General features: G+C 36.9%; 3 protein-coding genes across 20 annotated transcripts in view; all 3 read left to right on the forward strand.

The window, feature by feature from the left end:
- LOC126853945 (protein tramtrack, beta isoform-like) overlaps positions 1–7,407 on the forward strand; it is a 72,123-nt gene extending 64,716 nt beyond the window's left edge. Inside the window, exon 5 of one of the 2 annotated variants that reach the window (XM_050600178.1) lies at positions 2,725–7,407. In XM_050600178.1, coding sequence (XP_050456135.1) covers positions 2,725–2,735 — 11 coding nt within the window. In that variant the 3' untranslated portion in view covers positions 2,736–7,407. The other variant, XM_050600172.1, reaches the window with a different exon arrangement.
- Positions 7,408–10,115: 2,708 nt separating this feature from the next.
- LOC126853963 (methylthioribose-1-phosphate isomerase) lies at positions 10,116–12,766 on the forward strand. 3 transcript variants are annotated; one of them, XM_050600234.1, is made up of 7 exons: positions 10,116–10,437; positions 10,767–11,008; positions 11,087–11,301; positions 11,384–11,592; positions 11,723–11,947; positions 12,036–12,116; positions 12,626–12,766. In XM_050600234.1, exons 1-6 carry the CDS (start codon positions 10,300–10,302, stop codon positions 12,081–12,083), a joined length of 1,077 nt encoding a protein of 358 aa, XP_050456191.1. In that variant the 5' UTR covers positions 10,116–10,299; the 3' UTR covers positions 12,084–12,116; positions 12,626–12,766. The 3 variants fall into 3 exon arrangements, with proteins under 3 accessions (XP_050456191.1, XP_050456190.1, XP_050456189.1); XM_050600233.1 differs by lacking the exon at positions 12,626–12,766 and having other exon boundaries at positions 12,036–12,404; XM_050600232.1 differs by lacking the exon at positions 12,626–12,766 and having other exon boundaries at positions 11,723–12,404.
- Positions 12,767–12,824: 58 nt separating this feature from the next.
- Positions 12,825–19,511, forward strand: part of LOC126853949 (tropomodulin) — a 44,291-nt gene continuing 37,604 nt past the window's right edge. For 6 of the 15 annotated variants that reach the window (XM_050600187.1, XM_050600194.1, XM_050600188.1 and 3 more), the window contains exon 1: positions 12,827–13,178. In XM_050600187.1, the coding sequence (XP_050456144.1) occupies positions 13,005–13,178 (174 nt within the window). In that variant the 5' untranslated portion in view covers positions 12,827–13,004. Of the gene's footprint in view, positions 13,179–19,511 lie in introns of all 15 variants that reach the window. The other 9 variants (XR_007688046.1, XR_007688047.1, XM_050600183.1 and 6 more) reach the window with 3 other exon arrangements.

A 19,511-nucleotide genomic window follows, 5' to 3' on the forward strand; every position in this document is an offset into this window, starting at 1 on the left:
AACTACTCAGGGATACTGACATCCGAACACTGCATGAAACAAAACCCACACAACCACCCACCGCACTGAAGGGTTCAAGAATCTCGAGAGATTCTACAGACTGAAAATTTCAGGATCTAAAGCAAATTCTGAAAGCTCTCGGCATCCTGAACTCAAAGGATCCAATGATTCAAAGAATTCGGGAACTACGATAAACTATGAAGCTTCGGAGATCCTGGGTTAACGCGCGGATCTTGGAAGAGATTCAGCGGAGCTCAGGATCTAAGGCTGTCATGGATCCTGGACTCGTAATAGAATTCTTCGGATCTGAATGTCTCGGGATAAAATTCATGGCTACGATGGTGTTGGTTGTGCACGAAGGGCATGTAGATGCTGTTGGGTTTTGCAGGTTCGATGCCGAGCGTGCCGGTCGGCCTCTCTTATCACGAGATGTTCGCCGTGTCCCTTAACAGTCCGGCGCTGTGGAGATGTCGCGCCTGCGGGAAGCAGGTGACCAATCGCTGGCACCATTTCCACATACACACCGCGCAGCGTTCGCTGTGTCCCTATTGCCCGGCCACCTACAGCAGGATCGACACGCTGCGCTCGCACATACGCACCAAGCACAGGGAGATGCTATTCGCCGGGAAGGGGTCCTTGTAGAGGACGGTGATTGCCCCGCGAAGGAAGCGGCCGCCGCGTCTGCTCCACGAGCGCCCGTTCGCGCCCTTCTTCGGTTTCGGATTACCCTGACCGTCCTCCGGATCGCCGTACTTGGGATATCGAAATCCGTTTACCGAGTGGCGATAAAGTATTCTTGAGAGGAGAGCGCACGCTCGGACAGATGGCAAGTGTTTCGCGCGCGATTAAGAAGGACTCGAAGATTCGTGGGTACCGAAATTTGAATGTTCAAGGGATCCTAAAATTCCAGAAGCTTCGATAAATAGGGTTTTAGAAGGCTCGTTTCCAACTAATCGGATTCCAGCGTATGAGAATCCGGGAGCTTCGAGGATCCTCAGACTGAGCATCGTTCTTCCACGGAGAAACTCCAGAAAGACGTCGAAAAATGCTTCCCGAAGCATTTTCGGCGGAAGTTGGACCAGTGATCGCCGCGATAATATTGATTCGCGGGGCGAATACCGTTCGACCTCAATGGCCTCATTAGCGATAATTATTTGCCGATTAATCGATTTGTCGCGTTAATCGCGTCTTCGGTGACAAGCCGCCGCGCCGCTCTCTACGGGACAACGAGGGTGACAAACTAGAAGGACTGTTATCGATCACCCTCGCCCTCGAAACTTCCGTCACATCTCGTGAGAGCGGCAGAAGAGCGGGGAAATAAATAGGACAAGGGGATCTATCGACGAAGTGCTCACGCGCTAACTTTCGGGCGGTATGGCTGGCACGAAGTCAGAATTTTGCGAGGACAATCGATCGATAAGTAACGCTTCGAATAGTTTTCGCGAAGAGCTCTATCTTGTTCGGTTTCCCTTCTCGTATCTGCGGGGCGGACCGCGAGAAACGGCAAAAATGCTTATTAAATATTATAGACCTACTGATGTCATTTAAATAATGTTTCTTTGTGATATATTTTCTAAATTTTGACGCGAACTTGCAAAAATCTATTTTTTAGAATCTACTTTGTACTTATTAAAAGGCATTTAAAAATTCCTTTTTGCGAGATGTTTTATTTGTAAGATATTTTTTTTAATGATTGTTTCTTAATATATTTAAGCGCCACGTGGCACATTTTTTTCGTTTTATGACGGTTCACTGATGTTTCGAGCAATTTTTAAAAGTGGAGAAACTATTAGTACAATTATTATTTATAAAAGAATAAATTTTGATTACATATGAATCACGATAAAACTGAGAAATTGATTCGTAATAATCGTGACTATGTACTGATTAACGTACTACATTAATACATACATCTTATAGAATATGTTTCTGATGGTCCGCTCCCGAAAATATTGCACAAATACGTCACATCCTTATTGATCAGTGAATCTATTTTATTTTCTTAATTGATTTCGATCGAATCGCGTTTATGTCTTTGTCGATGATAAAAAAAGTAAGAAGAGTAAAAATAGCACAAGAGAAAGCAAGGTGGCACGCGAATATACCCACCTTTCTAAGTAAAACGGTCTAATTAATATGGAAGGCTGAAACGCGCGCTGTGATTTTCAAACACCGAAAAAAGAAATTTTTTAAAGGGTACTATGAATTAGCATGATAGCGATTATTATTATTGTTACAAAGAGCAAATCCTATTAATCGTGTATTAATCTTATTAATATTATTTTGCGCGACAATTAATAATCGTTTTTTTATAATTAATTCGCGTTATAGACGCAAACGATCTACGGTGTGAGTGAACGAGAATGAAAGAAAGATATATGTAGACTACAGTGCCAATCCTCGGTATATGAAGACGAAAATTATTAAATCTTATTGTTTTTTATTTTTTAATTCAATCAGTCTCCAGTTTTTGGATTTAAAAATTCTATGGATTATTTTAGAATCATTTTCCAGCTCGAAGAGAATTCTTCAAATTTATTTCGCCTTTTTATTCTTATCTATATTAGATTTCAACCATGATAGGAGTAGTGCACGATAAATTATAAAGCTGTGGAATCCGAAAATTCAGGAAACACTCTTGAAAATGCGAAAATTTGGGAAACTGAATTAATTAATTCATAAACTCAATTTGATGACATTTCAATGTTCTTGCATTTGTCGTAGACCGAGGATAGACCAGTAGATGAAATGTCGGACGGAGGTGCATCGTATACGTCCGTAATAGTATTACGTGCATGTGCGCCGAGGTATGTATATATATTTCGACGGTGGTTAACCACCACATGTATAGGGGATGTCAGGAGTGTCCGTCCTACGGAAAATTCGAGCGTTCCGTAACGGACGCGAATCATCGTCGGCATCGAGCCCTCGGAAAGCTGTAAGTATCGAGAGTTGCCTAATCCATATATTTCTATGTCCGTATGCGCGGTGTATAACAAATCAGATAGTATATCACGCTAGCTGATACATAAACAAGAGAGCGATTTCGAGCTCTTCCACGAGGCAGTTCGATAACCGTGTTATCGGAGCAGTGCTCTTCGGAAAGAGAATAAATCGACGATCCTCAAACTTTGCGCGATGCCCAGGAATTCTAAGTGAATAAATGGTTCACTTCGTCGAGATTTCACAGTTTTTAAAATATTTTAAACTTTTTGAATCGTGCAACTTTTTAATTAACCTCGTCGTTTTGAAATTTGAGTATTTCCTTATCGTATTTACGCTATGAAAACAATGTGCATTAATATATAAGATTGCAATGTACATTCTGAATCACGCAATTCTTATGGGAATAATATTGCGTTGTTTGAGGAAAATCCGTCTTAAGACACTATCCGGAACGAAATGACGTCTCGAGAGACGCCGGATCATTTCAGATATACTCAAAATATTTCTCTTTGGACCAATAGTCTTCATGTAATTGTAATCGCTGTCGAGGCTCGTAAAGTACCTAAGCAAACCTCACGCCGAGAGGAAAGTTTTTGACCGTGTGGTTCCTAAGTTTTATTCATAATAAGCCAAGTCACAATATGGGAATTATGTGATATATTAGGGGCGCAGTATATTTTTAAGGTCAATATAATTTACAGGGACGGACTGGCCCGTTATCTCTTGGGAAATGGAATCGTAATATTTATTCAAATTAATTATCGCTACGTGTGTATACATAAAGGTAGCGAATTTATCGAAAAGAATTGTGCCACCATCCTCTGAATAATTAATATCGACAATTCGCGCGCAAATATCGATAATATCGATAATTAACTTGACGTGGAAATTATAAGGATTAAGTATCTTGTGCGCTGATATATCAAACACATTTTACGCAACGTTAATTTTAATGGGTAACATTTTCTAATCGATTGAACGTATATTAGATACTCGCCCTGTCAGCCAGTCCGTCCATGTCAATTTGCGTGTTACGTGTAATTAATATTTGCGAATACGAGAGAGAGAGAGAGAGAGAGAGAGAGAGAGAGAGAGTCGAGAAATGGATCGCACGACGATTTTTTCTCATGTTAGCGTCGTCATTGACATCGGGGACGCGATTCTGATCGCGAAAGATGTACGTCGCCGCGACAAATTGCTCCAATCTCGAATCTTTTTTTGTAAAAATAGGTGTAAATATCGGAAATGGGAGAAAGAGGAGAGATGGGAGCAAACGATTGCATTATTATTAATTTTCTTCATGATAACGCAATTGCGCGTAATGTTAGAAATTTGCTTCAGTATTTTTAGCGGAGTACATAAGTGTAAAGTATCAGCGAATCAAGTTCACTCGAATAAACCTTGGACTAGTCTCGTCAAGAATTCGCACATCACAGTTTTTCAAGCGTATTTTTAGTGATCGCATTTCTAGTGGTGAGATTTTTACCTGAATTTTTTGTAGTACATTTTTATATATCTTTTTTATCATATTTATCTTTCGGAGATATATTTTTGAATTTTGAGTGGAAGAGGAAGAGGGGGAAATGAGAGATAAATATTTACGGTTGTGATAATGACAGACTGTATATATCGAGTCGCGCAATTTCACAGAGAAACGATTCAGCTGCGGGACCGATTCAACATGAATTTTGTATGGTTAATTGAAAATTGAATCCGAGTTAAACTTGCGCGGCTCTCATCAAGACGCGGCGACGACGATCAGTTTTCAGATAACGAGAGCCGAGGGAAAATTCGCGCGACGTACAACGCGAGCTCGACGGTTTTGCGCCCTCGATTCGTAATATTCCGTGTTCTATCGAATTATTAAATCTGAGTTGGTTTTTGGGGCGAGATCATCCCGCTTCGTGCCTCGCCTGTTGCGCCTCGACAGGATCATAATGGAAAGAGGGACACACGTACACTCGTTCTCGTATCATTGTAAATAGGAGAGGAGGAAGAGGGATGCGGTCGCGAGACTGGAGTGGTGTCATCTCGGTGATACGTCCAAATGGAATTGTGATGTTTCCTCGATCAGCGCAGATATGTCATACACATCGATCCCATCGGAATCCTTCACACGACCAAAATGGAGCTAGGTATTTCATATACATAGGCTTACACGCGCATAACGTATATTACATAATACATATACATAGATAGCTAGATAAACGAATGTATACGGGATGTGTGTCACAAGAAGCACGTGCCGATGGCACGCGAACACTTTCTTGGCAAGAATTTTAGCGCGATTTTCCGTTTTCTTAGCGAGAGCTCAATCCTTTAAACACGTCACTTGTATTTAGATTTCGATATTAAATATATTTATTTTAATTGAATTTCTGATTGTTTCATTCTTTGTGTACTTTATATTTCTGATCGTTTTTATTTGAAATCTTCCTTCTTTTAAAGATAGAAATTATACATGCTTCTGGTATGCACTTCTTGCCAAACATCCCGTATATTATCATTGTGTTGGTGGTCTGGTATGTCGGGTAAATCGGGACTTCGAGCACGGCTGTTTAATTTTTGCTCAGATTATCGCGACTTTCCGATCGATCGATCGATCGATCCGCTGCACGAGGCAAATATTGACTTCCACAAATGAACAGCGGTAATCGAAGCCGGATGCGACATGTACATTCTTCCCCGAACTGCAGTAGATCAAGTCGATTCGACACGGCGAGTTGCTTTATCTTCCGTCTTTATGCTTCTTTATAATTCCTTTACTTAGACAACAGATCTACAGAGATACGAATATTCGAGAGAGAGAGAAGAAAGAGATCTTTGATTTTTTGATTCTGCGATTTTGTGACTTTTAATAGTATTCTAAGCGGGATTCTTCGATCTGAAGATAGATCATCTCTAAGAATCTTAAATCTTTCGATGTACAAAATTGATCCGATTGTGCCTCAATAATGTCTAGCATTAATTATTAATTAATTCAATCGTTCTCCTTTTTCCACGTTATAAGCACAAAAAAATAATAATAGACCCAGACAAAAATTAATTATTGGTAAACTAGGATTAATTAGTTGATTCAACCTGGCCTTAGTGTCTATCTATTTCTCAATTTTTATTGTTCGAATCGTACAATCTTTACGATGAAGCGACGATTGTCATGACGAATTATCTTTACTTTGCACAAAAAGATTCTGAGAGGATTTAACGATCGAAAGCGTAGTCATCATAGCGGATACTACCTGTCTTTCTCAACGATTATTTAATAAACTATGTAATAAACGATATACAGTTCCTAGACGCCCCGAAGCAGCGATCCCTCGCAACTTGACCACCAACATTCAACCGAATTATCGCTCTTGATACCAAATGTTCCTTAAGTTGTTCTCTGCGGAAATACTCTTGTAAATAGTCAACGTCTACGATAACCGAAACGCGTGCGATTTGTATGCGAGAAAGCTCGAATTAAAATGTGATAAGAAAGAGAGGGAGATATATATATATATATATCTTCGAAATGAGAATGCTCTGCGAGCTCCACCGATCGCCGAGGTAACGGTTTTCAAAGTATACTAAGTTCAAAGAGAGATATTTATAAGATTTTATATTTCGAATATGTTTATAAAGGATGTGTTTATTTAGAAATGTATATAATATATGTATATATTCTTTGGAGTCTTTTTAATTTTTCTATTCTTTTAAAATTTTAAAATTATGAAATATTTTTATTTACAAGATGATCCAAAAATGTTGATTATATTCTTCTATTCATCAGGCATTATAAATTAATAGAATGTGATACGTGCGATTAGTAAATTTTGGAACCTGGTGACCAACGGCGTATTTTTCACGACGGTTAGGATGAAACGCCGAAGTTATTGCAAACACACACACACACACACACACACACATACACACGCTCGATGTAACTATATAAATATTGATATCAATCTGTCAGTCTCGTGTCTCTTTGATGGTACTTAAATGAAACGGCCCCTCGGGCTTCTAAGCATTCAGCGGCCCAGCGTCGATAATGTTCTTTAAAAAAGCGAACTTATATATAAGTTAATAATAATTAAAAAAAAAAAGAGTAAATGAATAAATAAATCTTTTCTCTCGTAGCACACGTTCCTCCTTTGGCCCGACATGCGACTCTCGAGCACAGATCTTTTGTACATAAAAACGCCGCGAGCGCGGAGTCGCGGGTGCGACGCGCGCGAGAGGTAATAATTAATTAATTAATTAATTAATTAATTAATTGACGCTCTGTCTTGTCGCAAGTTGTGAGCCGACCTTGCGTATAAACTCTTTGCTCGTTTATATGCGATGTATTTTTGTGAACAGTATTGAAAAATTGCTACAATTGTACAGTTATAATATGGTATAAATGTACTATATATATGATATGATGTACCTATAATGTACATAGATATATTTAATTAAAGTGAATATGAATTTGTGTAATCCTCAGGTACTCATTATCCATCATCTATTTCTCTCTATATACTCCCGCTTCCAGTCCGAAGATCCGAATATTCTTGGATTCTGCTAGAGATACTCGTCGAATATGACTCACTCTAATTAATCTCATCTCGTCTTCGTCATGTTAACTTACCACCAAGATAAATTTCGTCATTTAACTTGCCGAAAATTTAGAACCGTTTCATACGCGAGGCAAATGCGAATTAAAGGAGAAATTCGACTAATGAGTTTGTCTCGTTACGTTACATTTCAGTGTGTTTATGGCACTAAGGTCAAATCGAGATAAGCGATAGTATTTCTACATTTTGCGCAAGGACGTTATCGCCCCGTGAGACATAATTATCTCGTAAAATATTCCAGACGCATCAAGCTATATAGCGCTATATTTATATTGTCGTTCGAGTTGTTCAAAGACGTAACGATCTGCCGACGTAACGGGTCAGATAACGCTGAAAATACAAACACATAGTCACAATAGTCAATGTATGAATGCAATAGCAAGAAACTATCGAAAGAAAAATTGGTTTCTCTCAAAATAAAAATCGAAGGATCTTGCTCGTAACAATTTTTTTTTCTATTTCATAAAAAAATAATTAATTAAAAAATCTCTTTGGTCTTTACAAAATGATAAGATCGACGAAAGCAACGAAAAGATAAATTTAAACATTTTTTAACTAATTTAAGAGTCAAAAAATTATGAGATCAATACCGCGGAATACATTTCTGTCAATTCCTGTTAATCCCGTCGTTTTTGCAGAGCCGCACAAAGAGACTGTGAATCGAACTTCGACGTTTCGATATGACAGCGGGGACGCTTTAGAGTACGTGTATTGTTCGATTATGGATAGGATTGACGTTTCGCCGGTGCGATCGTTCAAAGGAATCCGAGTCAATAAGTATATATATATATATTTACATACAGGGTGACAAGAAAATTGATAATTATTATGATGAAAATTATTCGATTGTTAATTGGATAAAAATCAAAATATTATCATCAAAGAGATAGAAAAATTAAATTATTATGAGTACAAGAAGACTGTCAATTTTATTAGCATATAATAAAAAAAATTGCGTAATAATCAATATTCAATATTAAAAAAGGGATGTAAAAACAATGATAAACAAAACTTGACTATCAAATTGTATTATATTATATAATTATTGTATGTTAATAAAATATGTTAATAAAATTGATAGAGAGGTTTTTTTGTACTTGAAATAGTTTTTTTTTTAATTCTAATATTTTGTTCGCGTAAATAACAACCGAATAGTTTCAGCAATTTTTCAATTGTCACTTTGCATATAAAAATTGATCATGTTTACGATAGGATGATTTTGCAAAGCGCGATTGCAGTCTGACCATGTTTGCCTTCTCCATATAATACGCGAAACCGCGTCGTCACTCATGTCAACGTGACATTTACATTTAAAAAGCCACCGTGAGATACAATAAATGGAATTATGTTAGGATGATTTCAAGAGCGGGAATAAATACATTTCGTTTCGTCTAGTTGAGAAATACGTGTACCCTTTCTCGAACATGTAGCATTTTTGCGCACCGTGCTCACTGTGTTTTTTTTTTATCTTTTCTATCTTTATGTTCTTCTTCCTTCTTGGTATCTTTGCCAGACTTTACGACGCACGTGACTCGGAAATGAAACGATCGACGGGAGTCAAGCGGAAATACTGAGCGTTATATAATGTGCATTTGCGAATTTGCAATTTCGAGAAAATAATAGCGAAAAAAAGTCGACAAACGCTTCATGCGATCATTCCAGCTTCAAAATACATTTAAAGACCATTCTGCATTATCATAAATTAAAGTTTAAAGTCGATATAATATGTGATAAAAATTGTTCTCATCTCTGAAACTGTATTTATCGATTTCTGTAAAAAATTAATTAAATTTTATTCAAATTTTTAAAGTAAATGTGCACTCTTTAAATAGTAGATTGATTTTTAAAGAAAAAGAAAAAAAATAATGCGTTTAAATGAAAAATTATAGATTATCTTTAATATCTATATAAAATCATGATATATGACTAATCAATTTTTGATTAGCTATATTATGATGTTATGTATGTAGATATTAAAATTATTGTATTGTTGAAATATATTTCTCTCTGCTAAATATTTCGAGTATATGCATTTACATTTAAAGAAATAAAAATTATGTGAATTTCATATACATATAATAACTTTGTCATTATAAGAGAACCAAGTTTTTAAATGAATGCAAATGATTACTAGTAATTTATTAATTATTATAATTTCGTAAGAAAAAATTATTTGTCAAACATTAAATATTTTCGTTTAAAGATCTATTTATATTTTTCTTAAATAAAATGTTTCCTAAAACAACTGTCTCGGAGTTTTAAGACAGATGAGGTGATGAGCGAAACTGTTTTTGTTATCAGCTGATTAGTAATATTACGCAACACACTCAAAGGCAGTCGAAGGTTATGTCACATGTTTTTCGGAATGCGTGAGGAAAACAAGGATGCGTTCAAGAATTCTATTCGTAGAATAAAGTAGCATTCAATCGACCAATCAGGAGCAAAAATTTCTTGTCTTGATTGGTCAATTAAATGTTACTCTTCCCACGAGTAGGATTTCTGAACGAACTCCTATTGAAATAAGAAAGTAGGAAATATTTAATTATGATCTCATTCGCCAGATGTCGCATCATTGACATACGTGCTTTTCGCGCCTTCAGAATCCAACTCCAACAATTTCACTCTGTTTTACGTTTTACTCGGTACGGTTAAAGCCAGTTTTTCTTACGACTCTTTCAAACAGTAAATCCAAGATTGCCTTAATTATACGGTATCGTGTTACGGGATAAGAAACAGTCACAATTATTGGGTTGCGATGTTACTGGAGGCAATAAAATATGACAAGGAGGAGCGCAAGTTGGAAATTTTGGATCAAACGCAATTGCCATGGGCCACTCATTATATTGAGGTCAAAAATGTCGAGGATGGTTGGAATGTTATCAAGAAGATGCAGGTAAGTTTGAGAATGTTTGTCAGGATGAATTATCTAATATTGATATAAAATATAATGTTACTATTATTTTTGTTTTATTGATTATAACAATATATTTTTTTATTAATGTGTCTTCCCTTAATTTATTTCAATATTTATCAATCTTATATTTTGTTTTGTCAGCTTGATAATGAACAAAAAGTATCTCACATATTTGTATAATTATTTGCATAAATTATATAAATATAATTAAGAGTACACATTATCATGTATTTAGAATCTTTAGCATAAGAAATATGTATGTTTATATTATTATTTATATTGTATTTTTAATGCTTGTATATACATAGGTACGAGGTGCACCAGCCATAGCTATTGTAGGTTGTCTCAGTTTGGTAGTGGAGATTGTTCACCATTGGGGGGGATACAAAGAAAAGGAAACTTTTTTTCAATATATCGAAATTAAATTGTATTATCTTGTAACAGCGCGTCCCACTGCTGTAAATATGCAAATAGCAGCTGAAAAGTTGACAAAGTTAGCAAAACACATGTGCGATAACGAAACATACGATCTACTTTACATGAAATGCAGGTATATTTTTATGGCTTTATATTCTGAAAACAGATAAACAGTATAATTTATATCCAATCTTTAAATTGTATTATGTAGAATGATACACGAAATAGAGGAGATGTTGAACAATGATGTGGAAGCCAACAAAACAATTGGAGCTTTTGGTGCGACGGAGATTAAACGTTTCACTGGCGTATCTAAAAAAGGTACTATCAGGATTCTCACACACTGTAATACCGGATGTCTTGCTACCGCAGGATACGGCACGGCTTTAGGCGTTATCAGATCTCTTCACGTATCGCGAGAACTCGGTAAATATAGCTTGTTTTTTCGAAAATATTATCTTGTTCGAGTAATTAAGTTATAATTCTCAAGTGTTATCTATTTTTTCAGAGCACGTTTATTGCACTGAGACTAGGCCATACAACCAAGGTGCTCGTCTAACAGCTTACGAATTGGTGCATGACAAGATACCGGCAACTTTGATTTGCGACGACATGGTCGCCGCGGTATTGAAAACGAAAAAGATCACAGCGGTTGTTGTGGGTGCGGATAGGATCACCGCCAATGGCGACACTGGCAACAAAATTGGGACTTATCAGGCAAATGTTTTAATCTTTATAGATAGAGGCGTTGATATAAACGTTATAGATATTAATTTTAAAATAATCTATTCATCTTGTGTGAACAATATGATAACAAGCATTACATAGCTATCTGTTCTGATTACAGATTGCGATACTTGCCAAATATCACAATGTTCCTTTCTACGTGGCTGCACCAACAACATCCATAGATATGGATATTCCTAATGGTCATGATATAATCATTGAGGAGCGACCCGAAAAAGAAATAACTCATATGAATGAGGAGAGAATCGCAGCAGAAGGAATAAAATGTTGGAATCCAGCATTTGATGTGACACCAGCGAGTTTAATTACCGCAATAATTACGGAAGTTGGTATTTTTAAACCGCATGAACTAGAAGTAGTGAAAAAGATACGAGCGGATGCACAAGTAGAATAAAAAATTTATTATTTAATAGAAAATATATGCATTTACAAATGCATTTATGCGTATATGCCAATCATAAATATCAAGATGCAAGACTGTTTAATTTAATTCCGTAAGTATTGTGCCATTGTAGAAAAAAATATTGTATGATATAAGAACTCAGGGAAATTAATTATTAACTGTATTCAAATGGTTAGATTAAAATAATCCGAGAGTGGTTATAAAATTGAAAAATTATTGTAATATTTTATAAATATTTCAGTATTTGTTGAAATTGCATAATTTTATACAATGTTTTGGTTGAATTTCTAAGGTTAATTATTATATATAATATTAATACTACGATATATTGTTATGCCATACAGTGCGCTAAGAGATTTATATTGAATAAAAAGAAAAGAAAAACAAATTTGTGAATTATTAAATACTTATATTATCACATTTCGAATTTTTCTTTATCTCTACATCCTTGAAAATATTTGAATCCTTTCCAGTTTGATCCTTAGAAATTCTATCATGATTCTTAAAATAACACAAATCAATTGATTTCATAATATTTTTTAAATACGAAAAAGTCTGCTTTTTATCGTATATATAATTGTATTTATATTTGATTTGCAGTTTGCGCAGTAAGGCATGATATACGCTCTAGCCTGCCCGTAAAACTATCCGTAATCTATGATACCAACAAACATCGTCGATTCGTGTTCCTGCGGGAGAATACGAGGTTCTATTTTCGCCATCCAAAGAGGCGCAGCGTGGGATACTGTTCGCATCGCGGGGTTTCCGTGGCGCGGTACTTTAGTACCGTCAGCCTCGTCGTTTCGCGCGGAACTTGGACTCCCGGAATAGTTCCGTCGCGCTGTAAAAGTTTTTCGCCGCACGCCGAAATCGGAACGCGGCTGGTGACGCGTAGACAAACCGTGGTGTTTGTCGCTATCTTCTGTAACCGTTCACAGCGAGACCTCTTTGCGATCAGAAATACGTTTCTCAATTTTTGATGGAAGTGGACACGGAGAACGTCAGGATGGGCGAGACGGACGCGTTGATGAGGACTGATGATGGCATCATCAATAGCAACGATAACAATACTGAGGCGCCCACCGTCGAGGAATCGTACGAGATCACCACTACCAGACGCAAAACTATCCGCACCAGCTATAAGATCCAGGAGGTAAGTTGTCAACGACAATTACTATATGATGTTCGCCATCACCGTAACTGTCGAGGTAACTGCCGGCGCCATAGCGTTTATGTGCTATGTATCGGATGATTATATAGCAGGGAGATTTTAGATAATATGTGTGAGAGCAATGAGTTCAGTACATTCAAAAACGAAGACGCAAATTGTTTTATGTCTTACAATCAAATAAAAATAGTTAAGATTTTATATAACAAAAATCTCTCCAAGCTCTAAAATTCAGTGAAATACATATTTATCTTAAAACTGATATTTAAACCTGAAAAATTATAGCGAGGGATCTTGGAATCCGATAGCCGATTCAAATGCGAGAATTTCAAATTAAAAGTTATATATATATATCAATGAGTTCTGAAAAATGTGGTTTTATAAATAGAGACTAGAGAAAACGAGAAAAGAGCGTGTTAATGCATATATTATCTCGCTCCGCGATATTGATTGTAATGTATTTTGGAGCTCTGTGTTCTCTGGATATTATTGATATCGTTCGATTATACTGCAAACAATAGATTGTCCACAAGATCGCGCAAATTAATAAACTGTTCTGTATGTGTACATTATTACGTATATTCGCGAGCAATCATAGCAAACGCAACTCAAAATTCGTCGAGCAAAAGCGTGAAAGTCGCTGGATATATAATTTGCCAATATTTAATCAATATTATCGTTTATTTATCATTCCGCACCCACCGAATCACACATGGTGTGATTCATTGATATACTGAATTGTTTAGTTCAATTTTCACGCGAAGCTTGAAAGTCGCAAAATTTTTTCCACGATCTTACATTGCGGACGAACTTGTATTTTTCGCTCATTGAAAGAGAGGATTCGCTGATTCCTCGAACAACAAACGGTCGTGATCCTACGTCATTGTCAGGACGACGATTTTAGAACTGGCAACGAACTCTCTTCGAACGCAGAAACGACGAACGACACATAAAGCGGCTGACGACTGCCGTTTGCGATCGGCACTTCCGATGAACAATACATTCATGTCTTCCTGTTTTACCCGTGTCACGCGATTTCATAAATTAACCCTCAAAAATTGTTAATTCTCAATCAGAAAAAAAACAGAAATCTCAAAATTAATATTACGAACATTTCATCAAAAATTAAAGATTGATATAACGAGCTCTCCATAAATAATATAAGACATTGACATTCATTGTATGAAACTTTTAGTTGTGTACTAATACAATTAATTTTAGTCTAATAAAGTGTCGATTTTATCAGCTTGTCTTAAAGCTTTTATTTAAACTGACAAATATTAAGAGATCTCAAAAAAATCAATGTCTGATATTATTTTCGGAAAAAAACTTGATGTACATGTATATACAATATATAGAAAAAATAATTTTGTAATAGTGATAAAAACAATATCAAAATAATTGTTGAAAAATAGATTTAAAGCGTTAAAATACAAATATGACCGCAAACTGTTTACATACCAATGAAAATTTCAAAATTTTTGGCTTAAACTCGAATGTCACCTCAACGCCGTTACGCCAAATTAACTAAAAGACTAGTTAGATATAAATTATGAGCGCGTTGGTATTGAACAGACTGAGATTTTCTCAATAAAAATAAAGCATTTATGTGAACAATAATGGCGAAGAAATTAGTCGCAAAGGGTTTTAACTGAAGAAATCGCGAGAAGGGAGCGCGATGAAAGAGAGATTCCGTAGAGTCATCGAACGAACATGATCGCGTCGTAAACTTGGTCTCGTTTTCCGCTTGTAATGCAATTAGCAGTCACAAAGCTGTTACCACGATATTACATTTAAACGAGAAACGGCGCTTCGTTAAAGCGGAGCATCTAAATTGCAGTCCACTTTGTCGTGGATGGCACGTGACAGCATAAATTTCACCGGCGATCTGCTTTCGTGAAAGCGACGATCTGTTTCCTCCAGTGCTTGATGAAGATGCTCGCTTTCCGAACACCCTGTTGCAACACGAGCATAGAAATTTAATCCGCGTAGCTAATTTTGAATTAGTGCGAATCCTGCCAACTGTGCATTTCGTCTACGCGATTCGCCATATCAAAAATTTATAGAAATAATTATAATACTCATAAACATTATAAAACGTATATATCGCGCGTGCACAGAGTTGCATAGACGATAAATTATTCGTAGAAAGATACTTCGTACGCGAAAAATATTGAAATTGTTTATTTTTCAAAGCGAACACTGTTATCTCGATATTATATACTTAATTTATGCGACATTTTTGAAAAACCTTGGATTCCGTGCATATTTCCAGACTCAGTTACGCGGCCAAGGAGATCTAGCAATAATTTCCCGCGAATGATGTACGATTCTTCGATGATCGTTCGCGAAACGGACGATCGCCGAAGTCTCGTCTCGACCTCGATGCTATTTTAAAAGTACGTCAACGCTACTGCTCGATCGTTCTATTCTGCAAAGTCTGCGGAAACGGCGGGAGCAACGATTTATCGAACAAGTGGCCGAAGTGATGATTTGAATATCATGGTCGCTACTTTTTAAGTCATGAATGATGAGGCAAAGTCTCTATGTCTCCTTGACATGCGACTTTACAAATACGTGAAAAACGGGTTTGTTACAAAAACAACATCGGTTTTCGGGCCAACATATATTGAAAGTGATTGCCGGAAAACTTATTGCTGAACAAATGTATGATGTAAAATGACAGGTCAGGTAAATTCAGCTTGCCGTGGACGAAATGCACGGAAATACGAATGGACGTTCGCGAAACTAACTGGACAAGATGTCAAACTCCGCAGCAAACAAACTTAGCAAACGTATGCGCGTTCGAGGCATGATTACTTGACGCTAATGTTTAACGGGGTAAAAGACTGGCGGCGGCCAATCGTTCCACTCGTCATAAATCGTTTCAACGACGATATATGTGGAAATTAGAGACATTTTAACCGGCTGGCTGAAAGCAAACGAAAATTGAAGCAATAAGACGAGTTTCTCCGTAACAGCTGTTGTGCATAACGTAGAGAAACGTCGGCAAATCATTCAGGAGGGGGCCGTAAATGGAATGGAAATCAGTTAAGTGCCGCGAGCACGGCGTCGAAGTTTGGAAACATTTGTCATTGCAATTAACATTTGGAGAACTCAATTCTATCCGAACGAAATTTTTTTTAGAGACAGAAATATCGTATAAGTTTGGTATTTATATCGTAATATCTAAAATTATTATTAAACTTTGTACGAATGGTTACTTTAAATTAATAATTTTGTAGATTTCGGAATTATGATCGAGTCTTTTTGATTAGCCGGTTTCAAGAATAATTGATTTCAAATGTTAAAGAATGTGTTAAAGAATCTGTCATTAAAATTCAGAACGAGAAGCATAGAAAGACGTTCTAAGCGAAATGACAGATGTTTTCAAATTCTCGTCAAACGCAAAATTTTATGTTTTATTTATTATACAAACGGCCAGTGAAGGGAAACAGTTTGACAGCTGGATATAGAATTGTGGGAGAAATGGAAGGAAGAAAAGTTGTACGGTGAGAAGGAGAAAATACGAGTCGCCTATAAACTCGACGACCTGTTTTCGTAGTCCGCGAATTTGTCCCGCAAATTACTCACCCTGTTCTTGACGTCCAATTAATCATCGTAATTTCTAAGTTACCCACCCGACCGACGATACCAGTACTGGCAGCTGTTGAATTATTTTCGAGTTGCAGCTCCGCCCGATTTCAATGAGCTTTCTGTCTGCCATATTTCATAGGGAAATTGAGGAAAAGAATAAGAATATCCGCCGCCTTTCAAGAATATCTCCGCCAGATTTTGACACGTTGTCATTCTTTAAAAACGCATTTGACGCGAAATAGCAGTTCGTAAAAATATAATTCGAAAAAAATATTTAATTTCTTTTCTCTATGTCGAAGATGTAGTGCGATAAATAACAATTAGGAGCTTTCTTTAAAATAAAAGAATTAATTTTTTTTTATTGTCGTACATTAACTATACAATACGTTATATTTTATATTATATTCAATTACGTAAGTCTTGTTTATTATATGCCTGATACCGCGTTTAAAATCGGCCGGAGAGAATTAATCGCGTGCAAAACATCGAGAAAAATTCAAACACCAAGAAATAAGTCGTCGAATTATCAACGTTGACATTTAATATCATTTACGGGAGAGCGGGGATGCACTGTAATATCTTTGCCGTTATCGGGGATGTGATTGCGCGCCGATAATGAAACACGACTTTGGTCGGCATCCCATTGTATCTCAAACTCCCGCCCTATCGTTGGAGATTACTACAGGAAACCTGTTGAATATCATTCACGGGGGGTTTGTGAACCCGACATTCACAGTTACAGACGCAGACCGTTACCATTCTCTTCCACTACAAATACGCGACTTCGCTCATTCGTAAACTCCTGCCGCTATTGTTAAAGGTCTCCGGCAATCGCGACTGCAGGTGTAAATGGAAACGAGAAGGTTATTCGCGATGAACATTGCTCACGTGATACTGAATGTGACTGCTCGATTTGCGAAGCGGGAAATTATAACAGATTACATGCTAAGATTATGATTTTAGTTAATAACGAAAAAGAAAAAATATGTATTTTGCTAAAACATATAAAAAATTGAATGCATTACTTGTTAAAGATTAAGATAAAATAATGAAATATTATTCTACACCACCTTGATATTCTAATCATCGCTCACTATTTTGTAGTATATTATTCCGTGATAGCTCTGGAAACAATTTTGAGATTTTTGCATCTGGAAAATATATTTAGTTATATATACTAATATATTTATTTTCGATTTCTCTCGCATTATAATTAATATTTATCAGAATTACATATATAATTAAGACGTTCCGGAGAGAAATGAAATTTTTATGAAAAAGTCATACAATTATTTTAAACATTATCCGATAGATAAGAGTGAACGTGAGAAAATGCGTCGTGTAACTTTGAACACTCTTGGCACGTGCACAGTGACCTAACAAAAATTTCTCCTTGCCTCGGGTTATTCGACCTTGCGTCTAAGTGAGGCCATAGGTGACGACATTACGGTCCGCAATTAACAGCGATAAAATCCCAAGCATCCGTGCTATCTCGCGCTATCGGCGCGACGGATTCTCGCGATGCCAGCGGGACGTCGAATGGCTCCCAATGCGTTTTAAGGAGGATTGTCACGAACGGGATTATCAACATGATTGAAGAGAAATTCGATACGCGGTCGTCACGTATCGATTTTTAGATCGTAGGTGCTATAAATGCGGAATGTCCAGCCGAATGTTTGTCTCCATCGGCCGCCAGATTCTATTTATCGGGAGTTCGTATCTGATGTACGATGCAGCTGACACCTTCGTTTTCTCGCGTTTGCAACTGGCGGCGAATGCTTCCGAAAATATTTCACTCGGTCGACGACGCGTCGTCGTCGGGCTGACGGCCGGGGCTTTCGACGTTGCACTTAAATTTCAAGCGACGCACTCGTAAATATCGGCGCGCGATTTCGGTTCCGGATGCAACAGGTCGAAACCGTCGAATCTGCAACCTCGTCGCAGTTTATAAATAACCCGACGATGACGTAGGGCCGCGGCACTTTTGGCGAACAACGTCAGAGTTGCTGCAAGCGGACGCGTATATGTGCAGTATATGAATGATGTCATAAATCGGGTTTACGCTTCATAATGTAAATATTTTTAAAAATTGCGCTCTCCCGTTTCGTGTTCGTGTAAAACGTATTCGCGAAATTTTACTTCCACATGCGGAATTTTTCGAATCGCGAGGAATTATACGAGTTATCTTCTGCGAGCTCTTGGAAAGCTTTTCCACGATCGAAACTGTATGCTTTTTCGCGATTTATTTCATTTTTTATTCTTGTGTAGCCTTCAATATTTGGGTAAATTCTCGAGTAGGCTTTCATATTATAGAATCCTCCGTCAAAAGGGTAAATTTGTTGAACTTGTCCATGTCGCATAAAGAAGGATAATTCTGAATGAAGTGTCGGCTACTTGGCAGACTTCGTTACGATGCATTGCACGTTAAACGGATACATGTGCGAATAGAATATTTAGAGTTTTGCTCTACTGTCCTATCTAGAGTCTTGATATAATATAGGACACGTCATAACGCTAACGCCAAGAATCGAATTAACACGCTCCGCTCGCATCCGATGCTTATGAATACTTCGTATTTATTAAAACACAATGTCTTTATATATTTTGTTGTGCTACACGAAACATTAACCCAGCTAAATCTTATTTATGTAAAAGTTATGTTACAATGTGCAATCTCAAAATTTTCTTAATTTCGTAAACTTTAAGATTCTGAGTATTCTA

This window comes from Cataglyphis hispanica, chromosome 13, assembly GCF_021464435.1.
Source record: "Cataglyphis hispanica isolate Lineage 1 chromosome 13, ULB_Chis1_1.0, whole genome shotgun sequence".
In the NCBI taxonomy this organism is placed as follows: Eukaryota; Metazoa; Arthropoda; class Insecta; order Hymenoptera; family Formicidae; genus Cataglyphis; species Cataglyphis hispanica.